General features: G+C 49.3%; 7 protein-coding genes and 1 non-coding gene across 8 annotated transcripts; 3 read left to right on the plus strand and 5 right to left on the minus strand.

Moving 5' to 3' along the window:
- Positions 1-108: 108 nt before the first annotated feature.
- F4813DRAFT_284887 (uncharacterized protein) lies at positions 109-2,078 on the minus strand. The gene has a single exon (XM_049240529.1). The coding sequence runs from the start codon at positions 1,502-1,504 to the stop codon at positions 392-394; it is 1,113 nt and encodes a 370-aa protein (XP_049095030.1). The 5' UTR covers positions 1,505-2,078; the 3' UTR covers positions 109-391.
- F4813DRAFT_400422 (tricalbin) lies at positions 1,634-6,908 on the minus strand. The gene is made up of 4 exons (XM_049248262.1): positions 6,701-6,908; positions 6,336-6,645; positions 3,603-6,274; positions 1,634-3,552 (listed from the first exon to the last, which is right to left on the minus strand). Exons 1-4 carry the CDS (start codon positions 6,890-6,892, stop codon positions 2,212-2,214), a joined length of 4,515 nt encoding a protein of 1,504 aa, XP_049095031.1. The 5' UTR covers positions 6,893-6,908; the 3' UTR covers positions 1,634-2,211.
- Positions 6,909-9,521: 2,613 nt separating this feature from the next.
- Positions 9,522-11,207, plus strand: F4813DRAFT_284969 (uncharacterized protein). Its single transcript, XM_049240530.1, has 2 exons — positions 9,522-10,568; positions 10,674-11,207. The coding sequence occupies exons 1-2, from the start codon at positions 9,713-9,715 to the stop codon at positions 10,865-10,867; spliced, it is 1,050 nt and encodes a 349-aa protein (XP_049095032.1). The 5' UTR covers positions 9,522-9,712; the 3' UTR covers positions 10,868-11,207.
- On the minus strand, positions 11,009-13,317 carry F4813DRAFT_284993 (MFS general substrate transporter). The gene is made up of 2 exons (XM_049240531.1): positions 13,126-13,317; positions 11,009-13,068 (listed from the first exon to the last, which is right to left on the minus strand). The coding sequence occupies exons 1-2, from the start codon at positions 13,282-13,284 to the stop codon at positions 11,548-11,550; spliced, it is 1,680 nt and encodes a 559-aa protein (XP_049095033.1). The 5' UTR covers positions 13,285-13,317; the 3' UTR covers positions 11,009-11,547.
- A 400-nt stretch (positions 13,318-13,717) lies between these two features.
- F4813DRAFT_t140 lies at positions 13,718-13,804 on the minus strand. Its single transcript has one exon. It is a non-coding gene; the product is annotated as a tRNA-Met (tRNA).
- A 361-nt stretch (positions 13,805-14,165) lies between these two features.
- Positions 14,166-14,864, minus strand: F4813DRAFT_285003 (uncharacterized protein). Its single transcript, XM_049240532.1, has one exon. It carries the CDS (start codon positions 14,656-14,658, stop codon positions 14,260-14,262), a length of 399 nt encoding a protein of 132 aa, XP_049095034.1. The 5' UTR covers positions 14,659-14,864; the 3' UTR covers positions 14,166-14,259.
- Positions 14,865-20,547: 5,683 nt separating this feature from the next.
- F4813DRAFT_376149 (uncharacterized protein) lies at positions 20,548-22,314 on the plus strand. Its single transcript, XM_049245084.1, has 3 exons — positions 20,548-20,769; positions 20,915-21,514; positions 21,570-22,314. Exons 2-3 carry the CDS (start codon positions 21,028-21,030, stop codon positions 22,025-22,027), a joined length of 945 nt encoding a protein of 314 aa, XP_049095035.1. The 5' UTR covers positions 20,548-20,769; positions 20,915-21,027; the 3' UTR covers positions 22,028-22,314.
- A 216-nt stretch (positions 22,315-22,530) lies between these two features.
- Positions 22,531-23,370, plus strand: F4813DRAFT_400432 (Ribonuclease/ribotoxin; the record flags this gene model as incomplete). The annotated part of the gene is made up of 2 exons (XM_049248263.1): positions 22,531-23,026; positions 23,147-23,370. The coding sequence occupies exons 1-2, from the start codon at positions 22,714-22,716 to the stop codon at positions 23,368-23,370; spliced, it is 537 nt and encodes a 178-aa protein (XP_049095036.1). The 5' UTR covers positions 22,531-22,713.
- Positions 23,371-23,724: the final 354 nt, after the last annotated feature.

The following is a 23,724-nucleotide window of genomic DNA, read 5'->3' on the forward strand; positions in this document are numbered from 1 at the left end:
ACGACGAGAGCGAGGGAAGGGCGAGATATATACTCACGATCGAGACACGCCGTCGTTGGTGATACCGTCTAGATCGCCCAACAGGATCGAAAACCGCAACAACTCTACTGGACCAACATGACGAACAGCCGCTATCGTTTCATGGGCTTGGACGAGTTAAACTACAGTTCTCTCGGCATAGAGGAGCCGGTATCACTACAAAGTCAATACGAATTGGCTTCACACATTAATATTCAATTAACTACATTAGAACTATACATTTAGGATTATAACAATATCGTCATATCCGTGCTTGGTCTCGACGGCGGTTCTATCTTACAAAGCGAATCATCCCACGAGCGCTTTGGCCTCGCGAATAAGACATCTAATAGGTCAGGGATTCGACTAAACCTTAGTTTTCGCTTTCGGGAGTCTCGCTGCTCAGCCGGGTTACCTCATCATCGCTCTGGGACTGTTCACTGTCCTCTTCGTCTTCCTCATCCTCGTACGCGAGCCAGTGGTCGAGCAGGTCGACTCTAAACTCGTCCGCCCGGATGCGCTTGTCCTTAAGCTGGTTCTCAAGCTGGATCTGCCGGTGCTTGATATTCGGTTGGACCGCAACGGCACCAGTGTGTGTGATTCGCACGAGATGCCTGGCGCTGGACTCGTATTTGCGGACTCTGCTAAATTGCTTTCTCTCCTCCCGCGTGAGGCTATCGATGACCATCCTAGCTCGCCAGTTCGAGTTCAAGCTAATACACAACTCCGGGCAGTCCTCCCAGAGCAGCTCAGCCAAGTCGTTATCGCCAGTGTTACCCCACCGCCTGATCTCGCTCAAGATGAGGCGGTGGAGCATCAGGAAGATAGGTCCGTGTTCATCTCCTGGGATGCCAGTGGTGTTCAGGAGAGCCCTTTCGCACTTCAGACAGTCGCACGAGAAGATTTGGAGATAGGCGTGCACCATCTCGTGCATAAGCTGACCTATAATATCATTAATATCGTATATCGCATTGCCGCGGCCGGTGTTAAGCAAGATGCGCACGTATCTACCTCCCTCTTCGTTCGCGACCATGGTCGTTTCTCCATCGATCCTTTCCTCGAGCTGCAACGGATCCTCACCGACCACGTCAAAGCCAGTCTGTATCATAATATAGCGTCCGAGCAGCCCAAAGAAAAAGAAATCGTCAAGCTGTTGGGCCCAGAACTTAACGTCGCTATCTACGTACTCGTACGCCTCTCTGGGCCCGAGCTGCCTCCCGTACGACGGGCTCTGTAGCACGTACTTGGCGCAGAAATTCTCGCGCGCTGCGGTCTGCCGCGGGCTCAATTCAAAGTCCTGCCGGTTGTAGAAGGCCCTGATAGTGGCGTTTAGAATCTCGCGAGGTCTGTACGCTCGCCTATGGAGCGCGATGCGGTAGTAAGGATCGAAGGGGGCATATTGAGGATAATCAAAGTGATACACATTCCTACCGTTTTCGTCCCTGAAGGGCTCGATGGGGATTCCGCCTCGGGTAATAGTAGACATGACGTGTGCTGTCGAATGGAAATCAAATAGTCACTTGGTGGATTACGAGTATGGTTATCACCAACTTGGATGCTAGAGTCTAGCTACTGATCGATCAGGAGCATACATAAATAGCTTCTCAAGCAGCACCGAACAGTTATTCTGTCGTATAACAACCATTATACTATATTGCAATCGTCGGTTTATTGTGTATTAGCTCTGTACAGTTGCTTTGAGTAGCTAGTAAATCCCTGCACAGCTCAGCTGTTATGCATCATAGTTACTGATACATATCGAACTTAAAGAAATTGTTTCTGGTGGTGAGGCCAACGCTAATTGATAACCCCCTAATGCGAGCGTATGCGTATGGTGGCTGAAGCCTTGACAACCCCTTCGGTTGGGTGGGGAGCAGGACAATAACTTCACTGTACCTTAGGTAGTTATTCTGAACAACGGCGCTTGGAGGGGGTGAATTAGCACCTGGAGATAAACTCAATAACATATATTAGTAGAGGCTAAAATGATTTCAACCATCGTGTTAGCCTCCCAACGTTCTGCCGCTATGGCCGCTATGTCCGCTATGGTAAGGCAAAATCCTCATCATTAGTAACTAACTTGTATTTTTGATTATGAAAACTCCGTTGGTGGAATCGTCCCCTAACCAAACCAATTCTCACAATATACCTTTAGCCCCCTAAACGCCTAACTACTGAACACATGTTTTGTGATTAGATAGGCGGCCCCTCGCGGCTTTTTGGTCTGGTCTCTTTCTTGCTCAAGAAACTCCTTCGCAAACCACCGTTTCCGCTTTTCGAACTTGGACTCGGGCTATTGTTTTCTATACTCGACTCCGCAAATGTGCTCTTCATGACCACCGCTCCGGTACCGACCTTGATCTCCTTTTCGCCGCTGCCACTTTCGTCCACGAAATATAACGTTTCGCCCAAGTCGTCATCGCTCCCAAAGGTGTGGTGGTTTTTGACCTCGATACGGAACTGGGTATCAGCGGTACACGTGTGCTTGAATGTCTCGTCGAACCGTACCGTCCCGGGAGCTTCGTGATGCTTTGTTTTGCCGATAGTCCTCTCTTTGGGACCGAGCTGTTTGATTACGACGTAAATATTTGCCGACTCTGGGAACCCTGATGCGGAGACCACAGTGAAAGTAGCGGTACCAGCGCCGGCAGTACCCGGGGCCAGACTGTAAATAGAGACGCCGCCCATGCTAGAGTTACGCACGTGCGTCTTCGAGCCGCCGTTGGGCGTCACGGGACGGGCGGCGTCGCCATCGACACTCAAGCCCGTGGCCCGTCTGAGCCCGGAGCCAGCTGCGGGAGCATCTGGTCCATTCGTTACGATCGTGGGGATCTCGGAGTTGCTCGGTGCCAATATTAGGCCGTTACCTTCCTCGTCCTTCTTGCCTCGAAAGCCGCGCTTGATAAAACTCGCACCCTTACCAACGCCGTGGCCCACCGCGCCGACTACTGCGACGCCACCTTTAACCGGAGCACCAACAACACCGGTCACAATCCTGCCAGGACCGCCGAACGTGCCCGAAAACGTGCCGGTGCCTAGTCGAGTGCGTGTGACGTAGTCGGGTTTGAAGAGCAGTCGCAGCCTAATCGAACCCGACTTTCCATCGAGTAGCAGCTTGAGCTCCTGCGCCCTGAATGGGTCGAGCTGCTCAAGATTGATATCGGCCCCGCCTAAGAAATCGGGCTTGTCCGCGAAGTCGTAATCGTAGACTTTACAAGTGAACTTGGCGGCGGTCCTCGACGGTATGGCAACCTCGAAGAATTCATTCCACGCGGGGTTAAGAGTCTTCTTCTGCGTCTTGGTCTTGAACACATCCTGCCCGTTCAGCTCAAACTTGCAGTAGGGATCACTCTTGCCGTTGGAGTCGGCGGCAGGTAGATCTGCCGCGTCCAATACGTCGACGCGAAGATTACCCATGTTGTTGATGCTCTCGCTGGGGTCTAGGTGCATCTTTACGGGGATGTATTTCAAGCTGACCTTGATCGTGGCCGCTCTGTTCTCTTCATCCTTGAGCCTTAAAACCGTCGGGTTATTCTGCAACTGTTAGCAATGCATCGCAATTTCTGCGGATCGTAGCAACTTACTAGACATTGTTTGAGGGTATCTAGAGTATTGCCTGTTAGGCGAGCTACCGTGTGGTCCTCATCACGTTCTTCGCCTGGCTTCTCGCGTTTTTCTCTCACCTTGAGAGTCAGCCGCGAGAAGTCTAGCTCGCGGATGAAGCAGTCGCCAATCTCGTCGAATTTGAAGACTTTACTTTTGGCCGTGCCCGAGATGTAGCTAGGGTATAGCATGTCGTCGACGTATATTTCAAGATGCGTTCCGCTCTTTGGCATTTCTCCTTCGAGCAGTTTGAAGATAAGGAACCCGGATTCGTATTTGAGCAGCTCTTCCGGAGTAAGGTGAACCTTGGGACGTTCCCGTGGCGCTTCGCGCGACTTTCGTTCCGACGTGGTTGATCTGGGAGAAACCGGGGATTTGGGAACGGTTGGCGTGGTCGGGGTAGTCGGGATGCTTTCTTTCCTCTCGAGGGCGGAAATCTTTCCGGCATCCGAGGACCGGGGAACGTCGAGAGATGGCTTTGGAGCATCGGAGCTTGTTTCCTTTTCCTTTTCCTTTTCCTTCTCCTTCTCCTCTTCTTCCTCGGGGTCTGCAACATTTATGCACGGATAAAACGAGACGGTATAGGTAAGTGTTCCCTTTGCGATGCCCTTTCCATGTAGTCGGAGCCCGGTCTCTTGTACCTTCTTCGCATCGTGGACGAGATACTCGCCGTTATCATCTTCCGAAATGTAGTCGCCTGCAAATATCTCAACCAAACCCAAGCTACGGTCCTTGCCCATCTTCTCAGCGTCCATGACTTCCAGCGCTAGACGGTCCCTCGACGAATGCATTGGCACATAGATGACTTCATCCCACTCGGGCTTCAGGGTGTTACGGTGGGTTACTGTTCGACCTTTCTCGATACCGGAGAGGAGCACGCGGACGTAAGGATCCGATTTACCCATAGTCTCGAAATTCCGCAGGTCGCGGGCGCTCTTGAAATGGAGACGCATTACGCCGATGGGGGTTTGGTAGCCTCCGGTACCTGCCAGCACGCCGGATAGGGCAACAGGTTTCCACTGCGCAGTCAGCTTCGCTCGTCCGCTCTTGACCCCTGATAAATTGTACCAGTCGTGTCCCTTTTCCATCATCTCCAACATATCGTCAAGCTTGATCTGGTACGTGCCAATCAGCTGGTCGCCGGCAATGTCACGGTCGTCCTTGAGAGCAAGACCCAATTTGGCATTCTTTCGGTCAGTGATAAGAATCTCTTTGGAACCGTTATCCCAGATAGGATTGTTGGTGCGCTTGAGGGTTTTGGTGTGGTGAACTTCCTTGCCGTTAAGTAATAGAACAGCATACGGATTAAGCAAGCCAACTAAGCTCTTGGTGCCGTCGAGATCCTTCGCTTGCTCGACAGTGTATCGTAGAATACCCGTATTAGAGTCCGGCGGCGGTTCTTGCACACCATCATGCTCCATAGCCTCCAGAACAGGGAAGAAGCGGAAATCGGCGCTGACCACACCCCGGGCCTTGCCGTGAGCGACGACTTCTAGACGCTCGTTTTCGTACACGCCAATCTCCTCCATCCGTTCGAGCGGGAAAGAGGCGACACCGAGTTCCTTGTCCTTGCGGAAATCATTATAGTCGTAAATGATGAGATCGAGGGAGTCGTTAAAGGACGTAACGATAACATAGTGCGTTTCGTTCCACCTGGGGTTCGGAGTGTCCTTGACAACCTTGGTCTGAGCTAGGGGTGCCCTCTTGTTCAGGGTAAACACGGCGTACGGGTCGGGATTGCCAGCAAAGTTATCGGGGTTCTTGAGGCCCTGGGCTCCGTGAAGCGTTACTGCGATCACGCCGATAGCTTGGTCGACGGGAGAACCAGCAAGCATCTTGGCTACCTCGATCGGGAAGACGTTCGGGGCATACATCATCGGGGCTAGGTTTCCGTGGATCTGCTCCTGGATGAAGCTTTCTAGACCCGGAATAAAGTTGATATCGAAACCGAAGGTTTCACCACCGAGAGGCTTGCAAGCATAACCGAGCTCCGGGCGCTCGAGGAAACACATCTCAATCTTCTCGATGTGAGGGAAAGGAAATTGGAGCTTAATCTTCAGGCGCATGATACCGGAGAAAGACATATTTTCTACGATGACGTCGAGACCTTTGCTAATCATAGCCTTGCCGATGCGGATTTCGAGGACTACCTTGGGATTAATCTTGTTGCGGACCTGCCGAGCCGTCATGTCCTCGTCGTCGTTTGGCGTGAAACTAAACTTCCAGTCCATTAGGATAATGTCATCTTCCGCCTTTGGGTAAGTCTTCACGTGCTCCATTCTAGGAGGTTTGGACCCGAGAGTAAAGGTCTTCAGGCGGAGACTGTCGAGAAAGGAAGGAGTCGCAGAGCTTAAAACTTGGTCGACGGAATTAATAACGGTCTGGGCGAGAACAGGTTGGTAGATGGGCCAGAACTTGACCAGAAACGAGTTTATCCACTCGAGAGATTCGTGATCCGTTTCTAACTTCTTCAGCGCCATCTCCCTGGTAATATCGTCGCGGAAGTTTCTTCGCACTCGTCTGATCGATGTTCGATAGTACGTCGAGCAGCAGGCCATAACGATCATGACCCAAGCCAGCCCACCCCCAAGCAAGGCAACCAGCCACGAGGCGAGGCAGGCGAAGATGATCACTCCGGCGTTATGGTACCATTCTATAGAGCGACCAACGTTAGCAACCTATGACCGGAGGGCATCGGAATCGGGTAGACTAACCTCCAAAATACTGGTCGGGAAGCCTCTCTTCCAGCCAAGTAGAGTGATCTAATAGACTTTCGCCTTCCGCAACACTGTCGACAGGCCAACCGAACCGCTGAGTCCAACCAACCTTGGCAGCCAGATCTTCCTCTTCTTCGGGGGTATTTCCGTCTACGATCGGCCTACCATCCTTGTCCTTGGGAATTTCAAAGGCTCCAGCCTTCGAGGGAGTCGGAAGATCGTAATTGGCCTTCGTGCCGTCGTCGACATCAGTAGCAATAGCCACGCCTTTCGGCTTTCGCGGACGGCGAGGATCGTTGGGTATAGCCTAAGTTAGCTCGATTAGCTGGCGTCTTCGACGGAGAGAAGCTTAGAGAACACACAGCCCTAGCCTGAGCTTTCTTCTCTTCTGTACTCGCATCCGGATCGAATGTGAAAGCAGCCACGCCCGCATTTTTGCTCTCCTCGACTAGCTTCCTCTGGGCGTCATCCGCAGTAACGTTGGATTCGGGATCACGAGAAGCCTCAAGAGCCCCTTGCTGCTTGAGCTCGCTGACTTCCCGTTGGGTAGCCATATCGACGGTCGAATGCTGCTATGGCGGCTGTTGGGGCGGCTCAAACGCGGGGGAAGAATAAGTAGCCGATCGGTGTGTAACAGAGCATAGGGAGTCGCAGGGTGAGGTTACGGAGGGGGGGCAGGACAGATTCTGACAAGGAGACCGAGCCGAGCTAAATGAACGTAGAACTCGCAACGCAAAGGTACGTAGATTTGATATTAAGCCGTCTACAGGAGGTGGGCAACGGCGATGCAGCTAAAGGGCAACTAGCGATTCTAAGTGGCTATTAGTGATGCATGTAAGTAAGGAGATGCGAGGTTAACGGGTAAGCTAGTGATAGTTCACGGGCCTGCTGCTTCCAATTGCGAGCTGCCGTACCTTAAAAGCTGACGGAAAGGGGGAGAAGAAATGACAAATAAGAAGAAAAGAGGGAAAAGCAGAGGTAACCGGGCCAAGAAGTAGTCGAAGTTGGCGATAGTCATGAAAATAAGCTTAGCAATTAAAGAAAAGCCACGCAGCGCCTCGCTCTCTCAAAGTTTAAATGGGTACTACGATTGGAAGTGATTGGAAGTTACGGGCTTGGCTACTTCACAGCTGTCTTCCCAGATGTTCCCAGATTCGTGGCCCCATGTGGCTCCAAACTACGTAATTTCAGCAGGGATCTTATCGCCTAGTGCATCGCTAGCGCGCCGAACCAAGCCAATGGGATTTAGCAATTTCAGGTAGCGCAGCACAAATGTAGAATACCTAGGTTTCCTCCCTACAACCCCTACAACCCTTACAACACCTGGGATACAGGGTTGGCTATTTACATGGCTATTTACATAGGTAGGTAGGTATCTTTAATAGTCAAATGCAGCTTTCCCAATATTAGGTTGACTGACAGATTGTCAAACCTTGATTTGCGAATCGTTCAATTCGATGCTGTCCAACAATTCTCGACCGCGCTCAAGACTCAATAATTACCAATGTCATATATCGACCTCGTATCTAGACCGAAGTAGAATATGCTAGTCACGCAATTGCTAGCCAGTCCGTACCGTACCATCCTGCCATTTAATGTATCGCTCCGAGCTGGATGATCGTCACATCGATCTGTTCCGGGGACTTAAAAATTCCAGCTGATCCCTTCCAGTTTGACTATCCCGCATAAAAACGCGACGCTACGGCTACGGATAGCAACAATAATAGCATCGCTGTTCCCGAACGCTTGCTAATCCTTGGAATGGCTAGCAGATCAGGATAAGCGGCACCGCCACCACCGGCCAACGACAACCTACATCGATAAATGCAGCCATATACCTATGCAGAAGGCTCTTCTCTTACCATGGACGTGTCGGTATCCGCGCCACGGGCCGCTCAAACGGCGTTTCAGCTCGCGTGGACTGGTCACCGCTCGAATGTTCTATAGTAGCTATAGAGTTTGGTTTCGGTGCCGAGGAGAGTCATTCCTACGTGCGCAATTGCATGCATTGCATAGTTGCTCGTTCATCGGTTTATTTTATTTTATTACAGAAGCGTCATACAAACGAGATGGCGTAGTAGTACCTAGGTTAGGTCCTGGGCATGCGCGCGACGTTCCAGAGCAGTATTACACGCCGGATGACGCTCCCATGGCAAACCCCTGCCGATTCATTGTTTCTTAAGCCGCCGAATAACCGGCCGTTTCTTCGCAGCCAAGTGTCACACGTGGAACATATGTGTATTTGAAGCATACAAGATGGCAATGCTACCCGAATGAGAGAGGGGTATAAGTCATAACATCGTCTAACCATTACATGACAATCCCGCTAAGCTCGTGTGAATCAGCTTCGGCGTCTGTATCGAGTCGACGAGAAAGTTGACTTAATCAAGTTTTATCGAGTTCTTCCCAATACGACGCGGCCCGCTGCACTAAAATAAGCACGATGCCGTAAACCTGTTGGGATTCCAAAGTCAATCAAGGCTAAGGTCACATCAAATGTAAGTTAATAATTCGCAACAAATTGGCGGGGCGGCTCACGGGCTGTCTCCTTATCGGTGTTCTGCATGTTTTGGTTCAATTAGTGCATCGTAATATCAGGGAATGACGATCGCGTAGGCGTCAATGTCGCTTGGCCTAGCAGCCAAGAAGCCCAATTATAGAATTAATAATTAATATCTACATCAATTCAGCGAAGCTATCAAGGAATTCGTCGGTATCGCCGCACAAGCCAGTGACGAGTTCGTAACCTCGAGCCAATGACACCATTCCAATAATTGTACTACGCACGTATTTATTCCAGCTATAGTCCTTTTGGATAACTCGAGTTCACCTTGTTCACTAGAGTCGATTTAAAGAGGGTGGAACCAACGTCAACGTGATAGAGAAGAGAGAAAGCAACTGTCGGGTAGTTTTTCGTATTCAAGCCAATAGAGATGGCAATAACCTCAAGATTACGATTCGAATAGTAAAATCTATAGAATTTCAACAACATTGAAATATACTTAATTCTAGCTAAAAGGGGTTTACTCAATAAGGAGTACCTAGCTATCACTATATATCATGTAGGGCGCAACGGCCAAAGTATGCGACGAAACGTACTAAGCAAGCACTACTATATCTACCCGTATATATTAATGAGGAGAGAGTGATAGAGGCCGTGACGAAGGCAGGTACGAAGAATATCATGAGAGGTCTCTCAAACTACAGCAGCAGGACCTTCGACTTAGACTCTTATAATAATACAACTACAAGTCGTCTCTCGCTATATTCAGCTATTTCGCCCGTTTATACTTGAAATACATTTTTTTATTTTCTTTATATCCGCGCACAACACTGAGGCAGCACCGTCGAGGCGGTTGGCGAAGTAGGCAAAGATGGAGCAGCAGAATAACGATAGCTTCCTTCTTAAACTACCAGTCGAACTGGTCAACGGAATATTGGAATTAATTCCACCGATCGATCGAGCTGTAGCTTCTTTGACATGTCGCTCGCTGCGTTTAATCTTGGGCAAATCCGACGCACACAACCTTTCTACTGCGCAGTACCTCAGATACCACGTAAGAGTCGCTCGCGATCTTCCAGACCGGTGGGTGTGCGAAGCTTGCTTCAAGCTACACCCTGTCTCTCTAGGCGATACACCTCTAACCCCGTGGAGAATGACGTGTCCCTTGCGCTGGGATCGGTGGTGCCATGAGGTGTACGGCCAGCAATCCCGGCTCGATAACCGCTACCTCTCTGTCGACCATCGTCACGTCCAGCTCGCGCTCAAGTATACACGCCTGCAAGATCATTGGTCCCGACGTCACCTCCACACGTTGTTAGCGAATCATCGTGACGACGAATTCCCTACCCACCCCTACCCGTACAATCGGCAGAACGTACTCAAAGTTACATACACCGTTACTCCTAGAGTCGTAAGGGACCAGCACGAAAATCTCAGGTACATGCTGCGGTCCGTTTGGCACTTCCGAAAAGATTCCATGGAGATATCGTTGGTAACGGTGGGAGACATCAAGCTATGCCCACACCTAGCGTTACTAGGCGATATGAGACGTATGGAAGTTCACCAATTAGACATCTTGCAAGAGATTAAGCGTGCTATCTTACTCAACGGCATAGAAACATACATAGCTGGCTGTAATCTTTGCGCTACCGACTTCAAAATTGCCGTGCACAAAGATCACATCACGGTACACACGTGGCAGGATATGGGGACTAAGGGTTCTCCGGGTACGTAGAATAGGGCAACTCTTTCCCCACGAGCCCGACATGTTTCGAGGGCTGGGACTCACCGATATAGCCGAGGGAGGAGCTATTGCTAACGTGTTACTAAAGGAGATAAAGCTTGGAGGTTGCACGTCTCGGACTCTCGTTTTGGCATGCCACCCCTCGGTGGCCGTTGGCCCATGTTTGCAAACCCCGGAAGCGTTCGAGCACTATACAACGGAGCTAAAAGGTCCCCAAAGCCCAAAGCAGCCCCGGGAGTCGACAACGACTTACGTCCGACTGGACGGTCGACAAACCCATAGCGATTTATGCTCTTACATTATTTAGAGTAAGCGAGAGAAGTAGATTTGTCTAACCTAAGTGGATGAAGGTATTCTCATACTTTCAAAGCATCGCGGAATTATTGGTCTTTGGTAGTTTAAGATGAGTAGTCGGCAGTTCTTAGATGGGTATTGTTATAAAAACATAAACGCCCCTTTCTGCCTACTATTCAGGGGAAAATATGTTAACCCAGCGTCCAGGGAGAAACCCTAGGCTTTCCCCATGTTTTGATAGGGTAGGCTAAATGCAAGATAGCAAAATTAAAATGATTCGTTTATAGAAAACGAAAAAAGGGATGGAGGAAAGTAACCGATAATATGAGTGAGATACTCACGAAGCAGCCTGAGCAAAGTCAATGCCGTCCAGAAGCGTTCATCCCTGGCAGCTTAGCTATAACTACCTAGGGACCCTTAGAAGACTCGACTTGATTTGAATTTCTGGCGCCGAAGCCTTATGTTAAAGTGTATCCATATTGCTCTAATAGAAGATAGCCACGACCAAGCCTATGAAAGTCATTGGCGCCTATCGCTACCTTCTACCTTTCTCGTCTTGAGCTGTGAAAGATGATATGACCCGAATCAGCTTCAGGGAGACGGGAGAAGGAGTACTGATTCTAGCGTACCCATAAGGTGATAATTCCCGTTAGGAGTGACTTTAACACTCAGGTCTTCCGCTCCGTCAACTCTTGGATCCCCGTCTTCGTCTCCGTGTGCCCCGTCCTCAGCTGTCGATGTTTAACGAAAACGCTCGCCACCACCGTAAGGGCGGATACGCTGGTATATAGTATGAACATGTTCCTTATACTCCACGAGAAGGCATCTAGCACCGCCTGGCGCTGAGCTGCATCTTGGATGGCCTGGACGATCTCGACGTTTGCTGCTGCTTGATCGCCCGATAGAGCCTCTAGAATAGACCCGCCGAGACCAGCCGCCGCGAGGGACGATTGGCGATTAGCCATGCTGTTCTGGAATACCACGCCGCCGATAACGATGGATAACGATGTCGCTAAGTTGCGGATGAAGCCTAAGGCCGACGTAGCCGACGCGGTATCAGCCTGGCTGACAGTGTTTTGAATGGCGATCATGGGTGCTTGGAACAGAAGTGCAGTGCCGACGCCGCTGACGATTTGGTACCCGATGATTTCTCCGAGAGACGTATCCGACCGGAAATTAATATACAGCCCCGTCCCCAACGTCATGAGCGTTGCCCCGGCCCATATGATTTCCCTGTAGCGGCCCGTGCGATGGATCAAGACGCCGACCAATACGTCTACAGCCGATTCCGTTATCATCATCGGCAGTATTAGAAGACCGCTGCGGACGGGCGATGCCTGCTTTGCGCTTTGGAAATACAACGGTAGATAATACTCCGCGCCGATAGCGACCATGCTATGCGCGAAGGCGAGAAGGAAGGTCGCGATATTAGACCAATCCTTGAATATTCCTAGCGGAATCAGGGGATACTTGGCTAGGTGCTGCTCGCTTAGGATGAAGAAGCCGATCATCGCGATCCCAAATACAATCAAGCAGATGACTTTCGGGCTGTCCCACGGGAAGATCGCGCCGCCGAAGTCTAGCCCGAGGAGAAGTAGGAGAGTAACTCCCAAAATGGAGAAGGTGCCGAACCAGTCGATAGCCACCAAGCCGTCGCGCAGCTTAGTATGAGGATCGTGGACGTCCAAGAAGAGCAGCAAGAGCAAGAACGAAGCGCCGCAGACCGGCAGATTAATCCAGAAGCACCACCGCCAGCTTACGAGCTGGGTGAACGCCCCTCCAATCAGCGGTCCGGCGCATCCGGCGAGCGCCCACATCACGCCGAGGAAGCCCAGATACAAGGCTCGGCTCCGCATGTCGAAGAGGTCCGAGATGGTAATAGTCACCAGCTGGAGCAGCCCTCCACCAGCGGCGCCCTGCAGCGCTCGAGCGGCAATTAGCATCTGCACGTTCGTGCTTAACGCCGCAATGATGCTAGCGACGGCGAAGACGCCGACAGCCCCTAAGAGGGCAGGTTTGCGGCCCCAGATGTCGCTGCATTTCGCCCAGATCGGCCCCGCGGCCACGTTGGCTAGCACATACGCGCCGCCGATCCAGACGTAGCCGGAAGCGGAGTGCAAGGCGGCGGAGATCGAGGGGATGGACGTTGCTACGATGGTCTGGTCCAACGCCGCAACAAAAAGGGTGAGCTAGAGATATCGTCAGCTAACAACCGCGCGCCCGTCCTTTTAAATGGGAGCCTATACGTAGAGCGCGACTAGGAGGGTGTAGATACGCAGCTTTGTGCGGACTTTCGGAGGTTCGAGAACGTCGAGCGGCTCTACGTCCTGTTCATCGATAGGAGCCGGCTCTGCCGGACTGCCAGTATTTATACTAGCAGGCTTAACATGCGTGATGTCGTCCATCGTATGCCCAATCTACCCGAGCATGCTCGATAGAAATTCGGATTTGATGTACCAAAAGAAAAGAGAGAGGCACACCTTATGATGTAAGCAAATGTCGTTCCATTGACCAATCACCGCTCAATTGGAACGCCTGTGCCGCGCAAAAGCCGTGGCCCCACGCCATTTCTAGTTCGTCGTCACGCCCTTTACGATACCGACACTACGGTGATCGACACTTGCTGGCTGAGGCTAAAGCGTACAGGTTATAAGTGTTCGATTAGACGAATAGGAGAGGAACTAAAAAGTATTCCGGGGAATTAAAAAATAGCTGTCCTGGGTGAGGCTGTTGATATGTTAGTTTCAAGTCGTCATTGACTCCGAATATGGAATACCAACCTTGAACTCACGGCCTTTGAATATCTCAAAAAGAAAAAGAAAAAAGTAGAAGAAGTATTGCCCTGAGTGAGATTCGAACTCACGACCCTTAGATGTCACATGGAATCCATGAGACTAATATTCTAACCAACTGAACTATCAAGGCCTCTATTTTTCTCTTCGGAACTGGGAAGCTGGGCCCAGAACCCGAGACGGTGAAAGAACTGCGCGAAAAAGATGCTTATTATTCAAAAGAAGCAGCGCCAGGTTTTACCGATAACAACGAGAGCATTTTACAGAATTGGGACTCGTAAGTGAAGCTGATTTTGATTGCAGGCACAGATTTGTTATAGCATAAGGAATGAAGGTATTGTGTAGTCTCACGACGAACGCGATACCCCCTTCCGGAAGATCTCATGGAGGATTTAAACATTTATATATTACGCAAGAGGCCCGAGCCTCAAAAGCAGCTCTTTTCTATAACTATGCAAACCGTAAGGAACGTGCCTCACTAAACCCAGATGCGATAATAACCCATTAACATTATACCCTTCCGTTTACCCCCAAGGCTGGAGTCGGACCTATGTCTGCACGTCTTCTCCTAATTGATCAACCTCCAAACTAGGCGGTGGGATTTGCGTAGCAAAGAACATAGCCGAAGTCGACAGAGTTGGTGCTGATGGATGCGTTCACCGAGCTGGTGAAGGCGGCGCTGCCCCGCTGGACTCCGAACTGGTCCTTGTAGCGCTGGCAGGTGATATCAGCTACGCCGATGGCGGACAGGCCCGGGGCCGGGGGCGCAGTGATATAGACGCTCTCGATTGCCAGGCCGGTGATTGGAAGGTTCTCCTGGTGGCTGAGAGTCGCGAGGTCGACGGTGACTCGCTTCTCGGACCACTCGCCGCTGATGGGGCGGTTAATTGCGACTAGGTTGACCTTGGCGAATGAAGGTTCCTTGGGCAGAGCCGCGGCGGAGGAGACGAGGGCGGCGGCAATGGTAGCAACGGTGAAGGACTTCATCTTGATGGATGTAATATGGCAAAGTTGGTGAAGTCGAGAATGTCGATAAAGTGAAGGGTATTAATAAAGTCGAGGAGGTAGATGAAGTTGCGAATGTTGATGAAATTCAGGATGTTACTGAAGTTGATGGTTATGATATCTAAATAGCAGACGAACATCTATTTATCTTCGTCGAATTCTATAACTTCGCGATTCTTCGACCGGAGATGTTGTTTAGAACCCCACAATAAACATGCTGGCAAGAGATCTTATAGAGGCGCAGTTAGGATCGCCGCCGCCAAGTTACCTTTTAGGGACTTCCATCGCAATCTCATTGGCCGGATATACGTCGCTAGGGTAATACGACGAGGCGTCAAGTCACCTCAGCCGCAGATCAGCAGCCATCAGCAGCCGCCTCGTACTGGTCGTATAACTTGTTTATTTTAGTCCTAGGTCCCCATCTATAGCAATAGTAGGATTGGTATAAGTGAGCACTGACACGTTACATCTGTGAAATGACTCGAGCGTCTTTAGAACTGTAGAAATGGTCAATTCAAAGAGCCTATGTACATTAGGCACTCTATAGGAGAAGCACGTATAGAGTGGGCTGACTGCAGCGTTACCAACTTGCCAACCTGCAGTCTAATAGCGTGACCCAGAAGTGGCACCAGCTCACCACGTGGCTGGAAACCTGTGGTGTTGCTCAACTTACGGACAGGTTATTCAATCTATTATGTCTCGAGGGGTGCTATATTTAGGTACTCGGAGAGCATCGGTCTGTCTAAGGGAGGATCGAGGCTGAGATGATGCTTCTTTGAAGCTCGCGCGTGCGAAGCGGAAGAGGCTAAGTGTGGTTGAGAGCTGGCAGCCCGAGTTAGATTTCGTTATAGTGCTGCTGTGTCCTAAAGAGTTGAGGATGCGAGCTTACATTTTCGTCGGCCTCGCGCCACAATGCCATCTAGCATGCTAGATACGCTACGTTTCAATCAGGACAAGACATCAACGAAAGGGTTAATGTGAAGAGGACAGTCCAATTAGCGAGCTACCTGTTATGAGGTATGCTAGCTTTGTTCTCTAAAGAGAACTTGAATCACCCTCTCATAACCTTTGTATATAATAGCGGATGGTCAGCCTCGTGTCAGCTATCAGCCTCCCGTAGCAGCCTTCCGTGACCGTTTGAAACCCGGACGCCTTACTTCCGACCTGTTATGCAACCTCTCTACCCTTCTCCGTAAGCCCTATCTATAAACGTCCCACGTCTAGGTGGTCGCTCCGCACCGTCATTTCCCAGCCCTTGCACTCTGCAACTGACTTCTGTACGGATATGCGTGAGCTACGATGTGATTTGCGGGTGGTTGCCGTAACCTATCGTCGCCTTCTTCTACTCTTGGCGCCGTGTAATTTTTTATATTGTATGATTTAGGCCATCCTAACTTATAGCCGATAATGGCGGCTCGCATCACAAAGTAGAGCAATGCAAGACGGGTATCGTAACTCGACAGCAGACCACGAACTAGGACACGAGGATATGGATTGTTGGGTCAACTACGTATTTAGTAGGAGCCGAACTCAGAGCACCCACCCTAAAATCAGCAAGGTAATAAGTAATAGGTCCCCATTACGATCGTCAATTATTTATACCTAATTCCATCTCAACACTCAAGTCCTCGAGGATCTAGTAGCTAGCTTCCAACGAGTAGTCCCAATATATTATGTAGGACATCCGAACCCCGAAAGCAACTAATTTTAAGTCTCGCCGTTTACCACTAAGCTAAAGTCGGGCTTGTAGCAACGCGTTTTACTCAGACAGTGCTGTCCTTCTGGGCTCTGAACTGGTCGTCGTAGCGCTGGCGGAATCTATTGGCCGCCAAGAGTCGTGAGGTCGACAACAACTCGCTCCTTAGAACTCCCATTCTGGACCGGGTGGCACATCGCGATATGTATCATTGATCAAGTTTCCTTTGCATCCTCAGAAACACACTCGAATCTCCCCATATCACCAATCAGCGAGTTCCACAAGTCAGATAAGAGCTTGACCTGATTTGTGCTTGGCCTGACTTAGCTTAGGTAGATCTTCTTTTTGGGATATCTATTCGAATTTGGTACTTTATTAACAATACGACTAGCTAACCCGACATGACTTGTGGAACTCGCTGCCCGAAGATGACGACCATCCGAGGTCACAGGGGATGCAGGGACAACGGTCGGCTGCTTGGCCCTTGGTTCGTTCGGATGTTTTGCGGCTGTCGAGCAAACCGCTGAGAGCTTCTCGTCCGGAGAGGAGACGCCCCGCCCGCAGGGGCATCTTCGCGAAGTTCTACCTCATCCCCTCTCCTGCCCCAGACAGATTGTGAACTTGGAGGGGGAGTAGTACGCAAGAGGCTTGCCATGCATGTTACCCGCGGCCGGCACGAGCGGATTGGGATATACCGGTTGATCAGGCGGAGCCGGGTTCCAGGCCGTTTTGAGCTATGAGATAAGTCCCGGACCCGTGCGTCTCGTACGCGCGGTAGAGCAGCACGCAGAGCAGGCTCTTAGTCCCTTTCATAGCCTTTCATCTCCTGACAGCTAGGGTCTGTTCTACAAAGCTTTCAGCAGCGGCTTCTTAGGGTAACAGCTGAGTTGCATCCCCGTCTCATATTATCCCCCTCTTCCGTTTCCGGTGCGGTGGGTAGGGATGCCGGCGGTCTTGGTTTAGGTTTCCCCGTAGCTCAAGCCGGAGACGATTACATTTCGATTTTCGATAGACCCGGCCGCGAGGGGCAAGGGGGAGGACGGCTTCCAAGAAGTGCATATCGGCGAATGTTAGGGGCTTCGTAGAGCTCGGGTTAAATACTCACGGGGTGGCTTACGGCTGCTCGATGTTCCCAGACTTCAAGAAGAGCCCGTTTTGCATTATGTTTTTCATATCGTCACCTGTCGACTCCTCATCTGGAAAGCGGCTGACACCAGGTTTATTTAATATGAGCTGGCAAATCATGTCTATTATACACTGACCGGTGCTCGTTGGCTGTGTGGTAATACCCTTGCTTTCCAGCCGCATCTGGAAGGCTGCGTCCAGGAATCTTTCCCTATGCCGGGATGCGACTACGGGTACTACTATGGCTAAAGGGGGATTCATACTACTACATGGCACTGTGCAGCAGCCTCTGTGTTGCTTCTAACATTCACTCTGCGTTTGATATGAGGTCACTGAAGACGAGTGTATTGAGTTGAGTGTTATAAGGAATATTAGCACGTGCCCTACTCTTCGATTACAGGTTACATTCATCTTTTCTCTTTTCAATAGCCATGGCAGCCGTCGCAAGAGCCCGGGAATCAACCCCCTCGTCGCAAGCTGCAAGTCCTCCAATTTTCCGTGCTCCGCGTGTCTCGTGGATTCTCCTCATCTGCCCTCTATCTTTGCCTATACCTCACCGGTCTATTCTTAGCCTAATAGTTTATAACATAACATCATCATTACTTTCTTCCTTTAGACATGGAACTCATCACTGTCAACAAATAGCCTATAACAAAGATCTTATCGATATAACAGGTACACTTAAACAAGGTCATTCTCCCCGACAGGCTCTTCGCTGAAGCGGATACAACACAAGAGGAGCGGAAGGAGATGACTGAAGTCAGATTCCCCGTGATGACAGTGTTGCTGGCACTCGTTCTATGTATGCTTCGCGGTTATTTCCAATACGGAGACGACAAGCCCGAGTCACCCCTAACCAGATGTGTGTGTGGCACGATTTCGGGCGTGACATGGACGTGAACATGCACGTGGCCGGGGAATTTATCGCTCTGGTATATCCAGACTTTCCTGGGAGAAGCTGGATATAGATAAAAAAATATATCCTTCGCCGAAATGCTTTCCTGCTCGACTATCGTTGAGACGTTCTTCACCAGCACCAAATTCTATCTTGTGAACCATTGTCACAAACTAGCGGCGCCCGGCGACACTCTCCGCCCAGTCAAGTTCAGTGCTCGCGAATTGGTCGCCAGGAGCGAGGTGGAGTGGGATGGGCAAGAAGACCTGGGAAGTCTTCTCAGCAGCAGAGCCGGCATCAAGTACGAGCCGACCGGGGGAAAACTACATACGCTGTTGGGATCTCCTCGACTTATTCTAATAAAATACCGACCCCGCCCCAAATCAGCAGTCCGGCCATTGGAATACATCCGTCCCTTCATTTGTCACTTTATACTATACCAATAATAGACACACGCAAACTACCAACCGGATCACCCTCTCAATACTCAGAGACTACCACAGCGATACTTTCGGAAACTCTCGCGCCTTCAACACCCAAGAATTTAGAGGCATCTTCTGCATCAGAACAACGTCGTAATAAAGTGTTATAACTCTACGGAGCTAAGAGCCCAGAAATCGTCAAGCTAAACAGGTTAAACAAGCCAAACACGGCGATCAGAGAGAGTAAACACGTAGACATGGCCAGATTGTCACACAATATTCGGGAGCTTCTAAGCCCTGGAATATCGAGAGGGAAAAATGGAGACCTAAAGACTCGAACTGAACTTTTTCCTAACGCATATAACAAGTTGAACGGGGGATACATAGTAGGATAGATAGTAACGGGGGCAGGCAGCCAGGCTGGATTTGACATTGTAATTTAGTTTGATATGTGTACATTGCTTTAGAAGTTGCATAACTACCTAAGGTACCTACCTAATAGATTTCCATAGCTACCTAGGTAGTACAGCGTTCCTTGTGGAACAACACAATTGTTTCTATGCCTTTTAGTCCCACCTCGTAACAAGTTCTACTCTTCCATCGTCTCTGCATCGGGCTACGGTAAGCTCACCCCTTCCTCTTTGTCCGATTCCCAATACCTACGAATGTAGATGCCCGCACCCGGCCTCCGCCGCTGTTGTTGCCTTGCTGCTGTGGTTATCTCCAGAACAGTCAGTAAGCGAACCATGCGGGGACGCAGAGGCGTGGGACTTCTTTAACATAAATCGCCTGGATTAAGGTATATATGGTATATATTATAGTACGAGGTTGTTAGTCCAAATGCTACGTGGCAAGTTAGCAAAACCTACGCCTCTGGTCTTCATCTACATGATCTAGAGTTTTAACAAGTAGGAAGTGGAAACAGAGCCTGAAAAGGAGAATTAAGTTCTGGTTCCAGCGTCGTGTTATATTCGACGAAAAGAGCCACACATTGAGTGAGACTCGAAGAACGCGGGAGAAACGACCATATTGTTGGAGAAGCATTCGTTGAGAATATCGCACCATTTTTGATTTCCAACGACCTTGTAAAATGACTGCGATTAAGCGAAGTGGGTTCAAGGAGCAATTTAACACTTGAATACTTATGGTTCTAGATGGGATCTCTCTTGTTATCTAGAAGGAATGACTTGTTAACGTAATCACGTAGTAAGGCTACCGTTTCGATAATATATGTATACCTGTGTATATGATCATACACGGCGTCTAGGTTCAGGTGGTCATAGGTACCTGCGTGGGGATGAAATGATTGGAATGATTACATAGATTGAAGTATGCGCATATGGCTGGACCTCTGTATACGCGGACCCAATCATGGCACAAATATGCTGTAAGATCAGCGGTAAATATAATCACCAATGCAACAGCCCCGAGTCTCCAGGTCAGTATACGTCCTAACAAGTACCATGATAAGAAATTGTTCACACGAGGCGTCCTTTGAAGCCTTACTCCAAATCCCGACGCAATAATCTGTCAGTAAGGCTGTTTGGGCGTCTATTGGATATCCTGTGCATATAATTGGGCATTGCTCAGGCCCATTTCAAGGAAGATGGGGTATGGCTACATATCACTAAGAGTACCTAATTCAATGTGGCGTTTAAATCTTAACATATGAGACCTAAGAGGCTCAATGAGGTATGTAACCTGTAAAATACTCGGGATCCATATTGGATCGGTGTTACCGTAGGTACAGCTTATATTCTTAGACGCTTCTGACGGTCAGCTTGGTTAGGTACCTACCTATGCTTAAAAACCCTAGTTGCACATTACACAAGGAGGAACAGCATTAATTCATCAAATTCAGTTGGGCTTTTCTTCTCCTCCTTCTTGTGGCTTCCGAGTAAAGGCCGCGATTTTCAATATTACGCCAACCTGCCTATCTTAGGTACCTATTCAATGTAAGATGTAAGCATTACTTTTTCGCAAGATGACATCTCTTCGTCTAGGACTAATTCTGTCATGTTATAACTCTTTTAGGCAGTTTTGTTTATATTAAATGACCGGAACGCATTCTACCAACTACTCACCAACATTGCATCGTAGTGGATCACTCTAATTTCATTCATAATTGTTCAAGTCAAATGATATAGGACCCCATTGATCTTGTGAGATTCTAATTATTATTGCCCGAGGAAACATTCTTCGCTGTACCAGCTATGGATGTCGAACAGAACGAGCCACTGCCCCTCATCTTAGACTTGTACGACCATGAAGATGTCGAAGATAGATTTTGCGCGGGCTTGTTGAGAACTCTGGTTGACGGTTCCCAAACCCCATTGTGGGTCGCCACCGAGCTTGATACCTGGGTTGTGCAGGAATCCTCGCGCAAGCTGCAAGTACTCCGGGAGCGACCGGGCTTCATAGAGACAGATGATACCGGTCGTGTACTCCGCCATAGTACGCCGAATGCTAGCGGATACGTTGATCGCTTTTTCCAATTTTTCCCCAATTTGTGTTCTGTTTTCCCGCCGTATCATGAAGGGCAAACCAGAATTGTTCAGTTTCTTGAAGCCTTGATGGCCATGCCCGAACACCAGGCCCCTGATTACTTTTCAGACGATGATGCGCTCAAGGATGTCCAGATGATGTCGCTGTGGTCAGACAAGGGTTACTCAACAGAGGAACTTCGTATCGGAGCAGATGGTTCGTGCTTACTTGACTATTCTACCGAATTTCACCGTTAATACGTAGCATACAGCTATCAGATACCCAGACTCGGGAATTGACACTCCAGGGAGCGAGACAGAGGCCCGCTGGCGTAACTACCAGTCTGCTCTAGCGCGCATCGCCGCGACGGGCTTTAGCGATTGCGGATTCAATAGCGCGCTGCGGGATATTGTGCCCTACGGCAAAAAATGCCCCAGCTTCAACGTCCGCTTAACCTCCAAGCCTGAACAAATTGGGGGTCATATTCAAGGCGCGGCACAGTGGGTCATATGGCCTGACGAGTTACGCTACGTCTATGAGCAGTGCAAGAAGAAAGAGAGGGTAGATACGGAGAATCCTCGAGACACATGGAGCATGCAAAATTGGAGAATATGGAAAGCGCAATTCGAACTTGCTGCTGGCGACGAGAGGGTTGATACACGGGCTCGTGCGATGGCTGCCACAGCCGTTGAAAAGATGAATGCAGTCGAAGAGCAGGTTACGTCCTAATACTCCTTAGAACAGCATCTAATGACTTGTAGGAGCGACTTAAAGCTCTTCTAGTTGGCTAAAGGAGAGGTAGGCAAGAAATACGGTACATAGGTATAAGCCAGATTTGCTTCTTGGAGAGAAATAATATAGGAATAGGTACCATACGCTTCGAAGATATTAGGTCACTGTCTATGAACTCATTCCCGCTCCTTAAATACATGCAAGCCACTTTTCGATGAGGTCCGCAAATAATCGCTATTAATATAAAACTATGACCATCTTGCAATATTATAGAGTAACACGACATGACAACTACCCTACCTATATTGGAAATACTGTGTGTTTATCCGTTTTCTATAAGTACAAAAATAGCAAAATGATTCTCGTACAACTTTCCCAAGTACTGTCATTGCTGTAGCTGAAGTCTATGGCTAGGTTTACTTCCTAGTTTGGTATCATTTGGCCCTATACATAATCCTACAGTATCAGCCAGCCTCTTTCTAAATGAAGGAGCTGAAAGGTAATGACCCAGTATTATTCGATGCAATATGATCGAACCCATTGAAAATGAAGCCTCTCGATATATACAGCAGAATACAAAAGGGGCTCTTCATCCCGTCGAGGACTTGGAATCTGCTCTTTGACAGGCCAAAACTTCATTGACTTTTCACACCGACTCTACGAAGCCCCCTCTATTCACCAAGATGCATTTCTCCAAGGCCACCCTCGCTCTCGCACTTGCAGCCGTATCTATCACTGCTATACCCGTTGATGAAAATGGCATTGCCTCCGAGGGCCAATACCTTGAAGCCCGCGCGGATACACAGGTTACATGCAAACCTAAGAACAACCCAACCAATCAGTCTTTCAAGGTCAGCATGAACTACGCGGAAGCCCAAGCCAAAGTCGCCAGCTTCGTTACTGGCAAAAGTGGAGACCCGCACCGCTACGGCAACGGGGATGATATCCAATGGGACGTCGATGAATGCGGTGTGAAGAATGCTGAGTTATGGGAATGTACGTAATTTATAGATTCCTCTACAAGTGATCCCTCTCCCATATAACCCTCCATATAACCCCCCCCCACCCCCCCCAAGTGTACCCTAAGAAGCCTTTGCTAAAAGTTCCGTCGAATAGACCCCATCTATTGGGAGGGCATGAAAGAGAACGGGAAGACGAAAGCGTGGAAGAAGGACCAAAAAAGCAGCGGTCAGACAAAGACCCCGATCCGCGTGGTGTATATCCAGGATAACGGTACTCATGAGAAAAGGTTAAAGGTTTGCGGCGTGATGACACACTCCAAGGTCGTTCAAGAGGGCGATGGCTTCAGGGGGGAGGATTACTTCCAGAAGTGCAAGTAGCCTACTGATTATCTCCTTCCGCCATCATGATTGTTCTGGTGGTATTATGTTATTGAGACATGGAGATTTAGACTTGTACGTCTTGGTTTTATATTGTATTTATTTTTCTTTCAACTTGCAGCCGCTACGGTCATTCATATATACATAAACCAAACTCCTAGAAGCTATCATATAGTGATAGTAGTTATATACTTGGATTTGATCAATCACAATCAAAGTAGTTGTGGAGTATTAGTTGCGAAAGACTATCTCAAGATGTATATAAGTCAAACCACCCTTACTGGGGCCACCCTAGTGGGGGCCACCCATTTCCCATACAAAATCAACAACTTCGCATGTCTATAATTAATTCAA

This window comes from Daldinia decipiens (genome assembly GCF_022478715.1).
Source record: "Daldinia decipiens strain CBS 113046 unplaced genomic scaffold F4813scaffold_54, whole genome shotgun sequence".
NCBI classification, from domain to species: Eukaryota; Fungi; Ascomycota; class Sordariomycetes; order Xylariales; family Hypoxylaceae; genus Daldinia; species Daldinia decipiens.

Bases quoted from the DNA above. Each gene is read 5' to 3' on its own strand.
- F4813DRAFT_284887 (XM_049240529.1), bottom strand. From the start codon at position 1,504: ATGTCTACTATTACCCGAGGCGGAATCCCCATCGAGCCCTTCAGGGAC.
- F4813DRAFT_400422 (XM_049248262.1), bottom strand. From the start codon at position 6,892: ATGGCTACCCAACGGGAAGTCAGCGAGCTCAAGCAGCAAGGGGCTCTT. The intron at 6,275-6,335 runs GTTAGTCTACCC...GTCGCTCTATAG, and splicing joins TCCCGACCAGTATTTTGGAG to AATGGTACCATAACGCCGGA. The intron at 3,553-3,602 runs GTAAGTTGCTAC...TAACAGTTGCAG, and splicing joins ATACCCTCAAACAATGTCTA to AATAACCCGACGGTTTTAAG.
- F4813DRAFT_284969 (XM_049240530.1), top strand. From the start codon at position 9,713: ATGGAGCAGCAGAATAACGATAGCTTCCTTCTTAAACTACCAGTCGAA. The intron at 10,569-10,673 runs GTACGTAGAATA...GTGTTACTAAAG, and splicing joins GGGGACTAAGGGTTCTCCGG to GAGATAAAGCTTGGAGGTTG.
- F4813DRAFT_284993 (XM_049240531.1), bottom strand. From the start codon at position 13,284: ATGGACGACATCACGCATGTTAAGCCTGCTAGTATAAATACTGGCAGT. The intron at 13,069-13,125 runs GTATAGGCTCCC...CGATATCTCTAG, and splicing joins CCCTCCTAGTCGCGCTCTAC to CTCACCCTTTTTGTTGCGGC.
- F4813DRAFT_285003 (XM_049240532.1), bottom strand. From the start codon at position 14,658: ATGAAGTCCTTCACCGTTGCTACCATTGCCGCCGCCCTCGTCTCCTCC.
- F4813DRAFT_376149 (XM_049245084.1), top strand. From the start codon at position 21,028: ATGGATGTCGAACAGAACGAGCCACTGCCCCTCATCTTAGACTTGTAC. The intron at 21,515-21,569 runs GTTCGTGCTTAC...CGTAGCATACAG, and splicing joins ACTTCGTATCGGAGCAGATG to CTATCAGATACCCAGACTCG.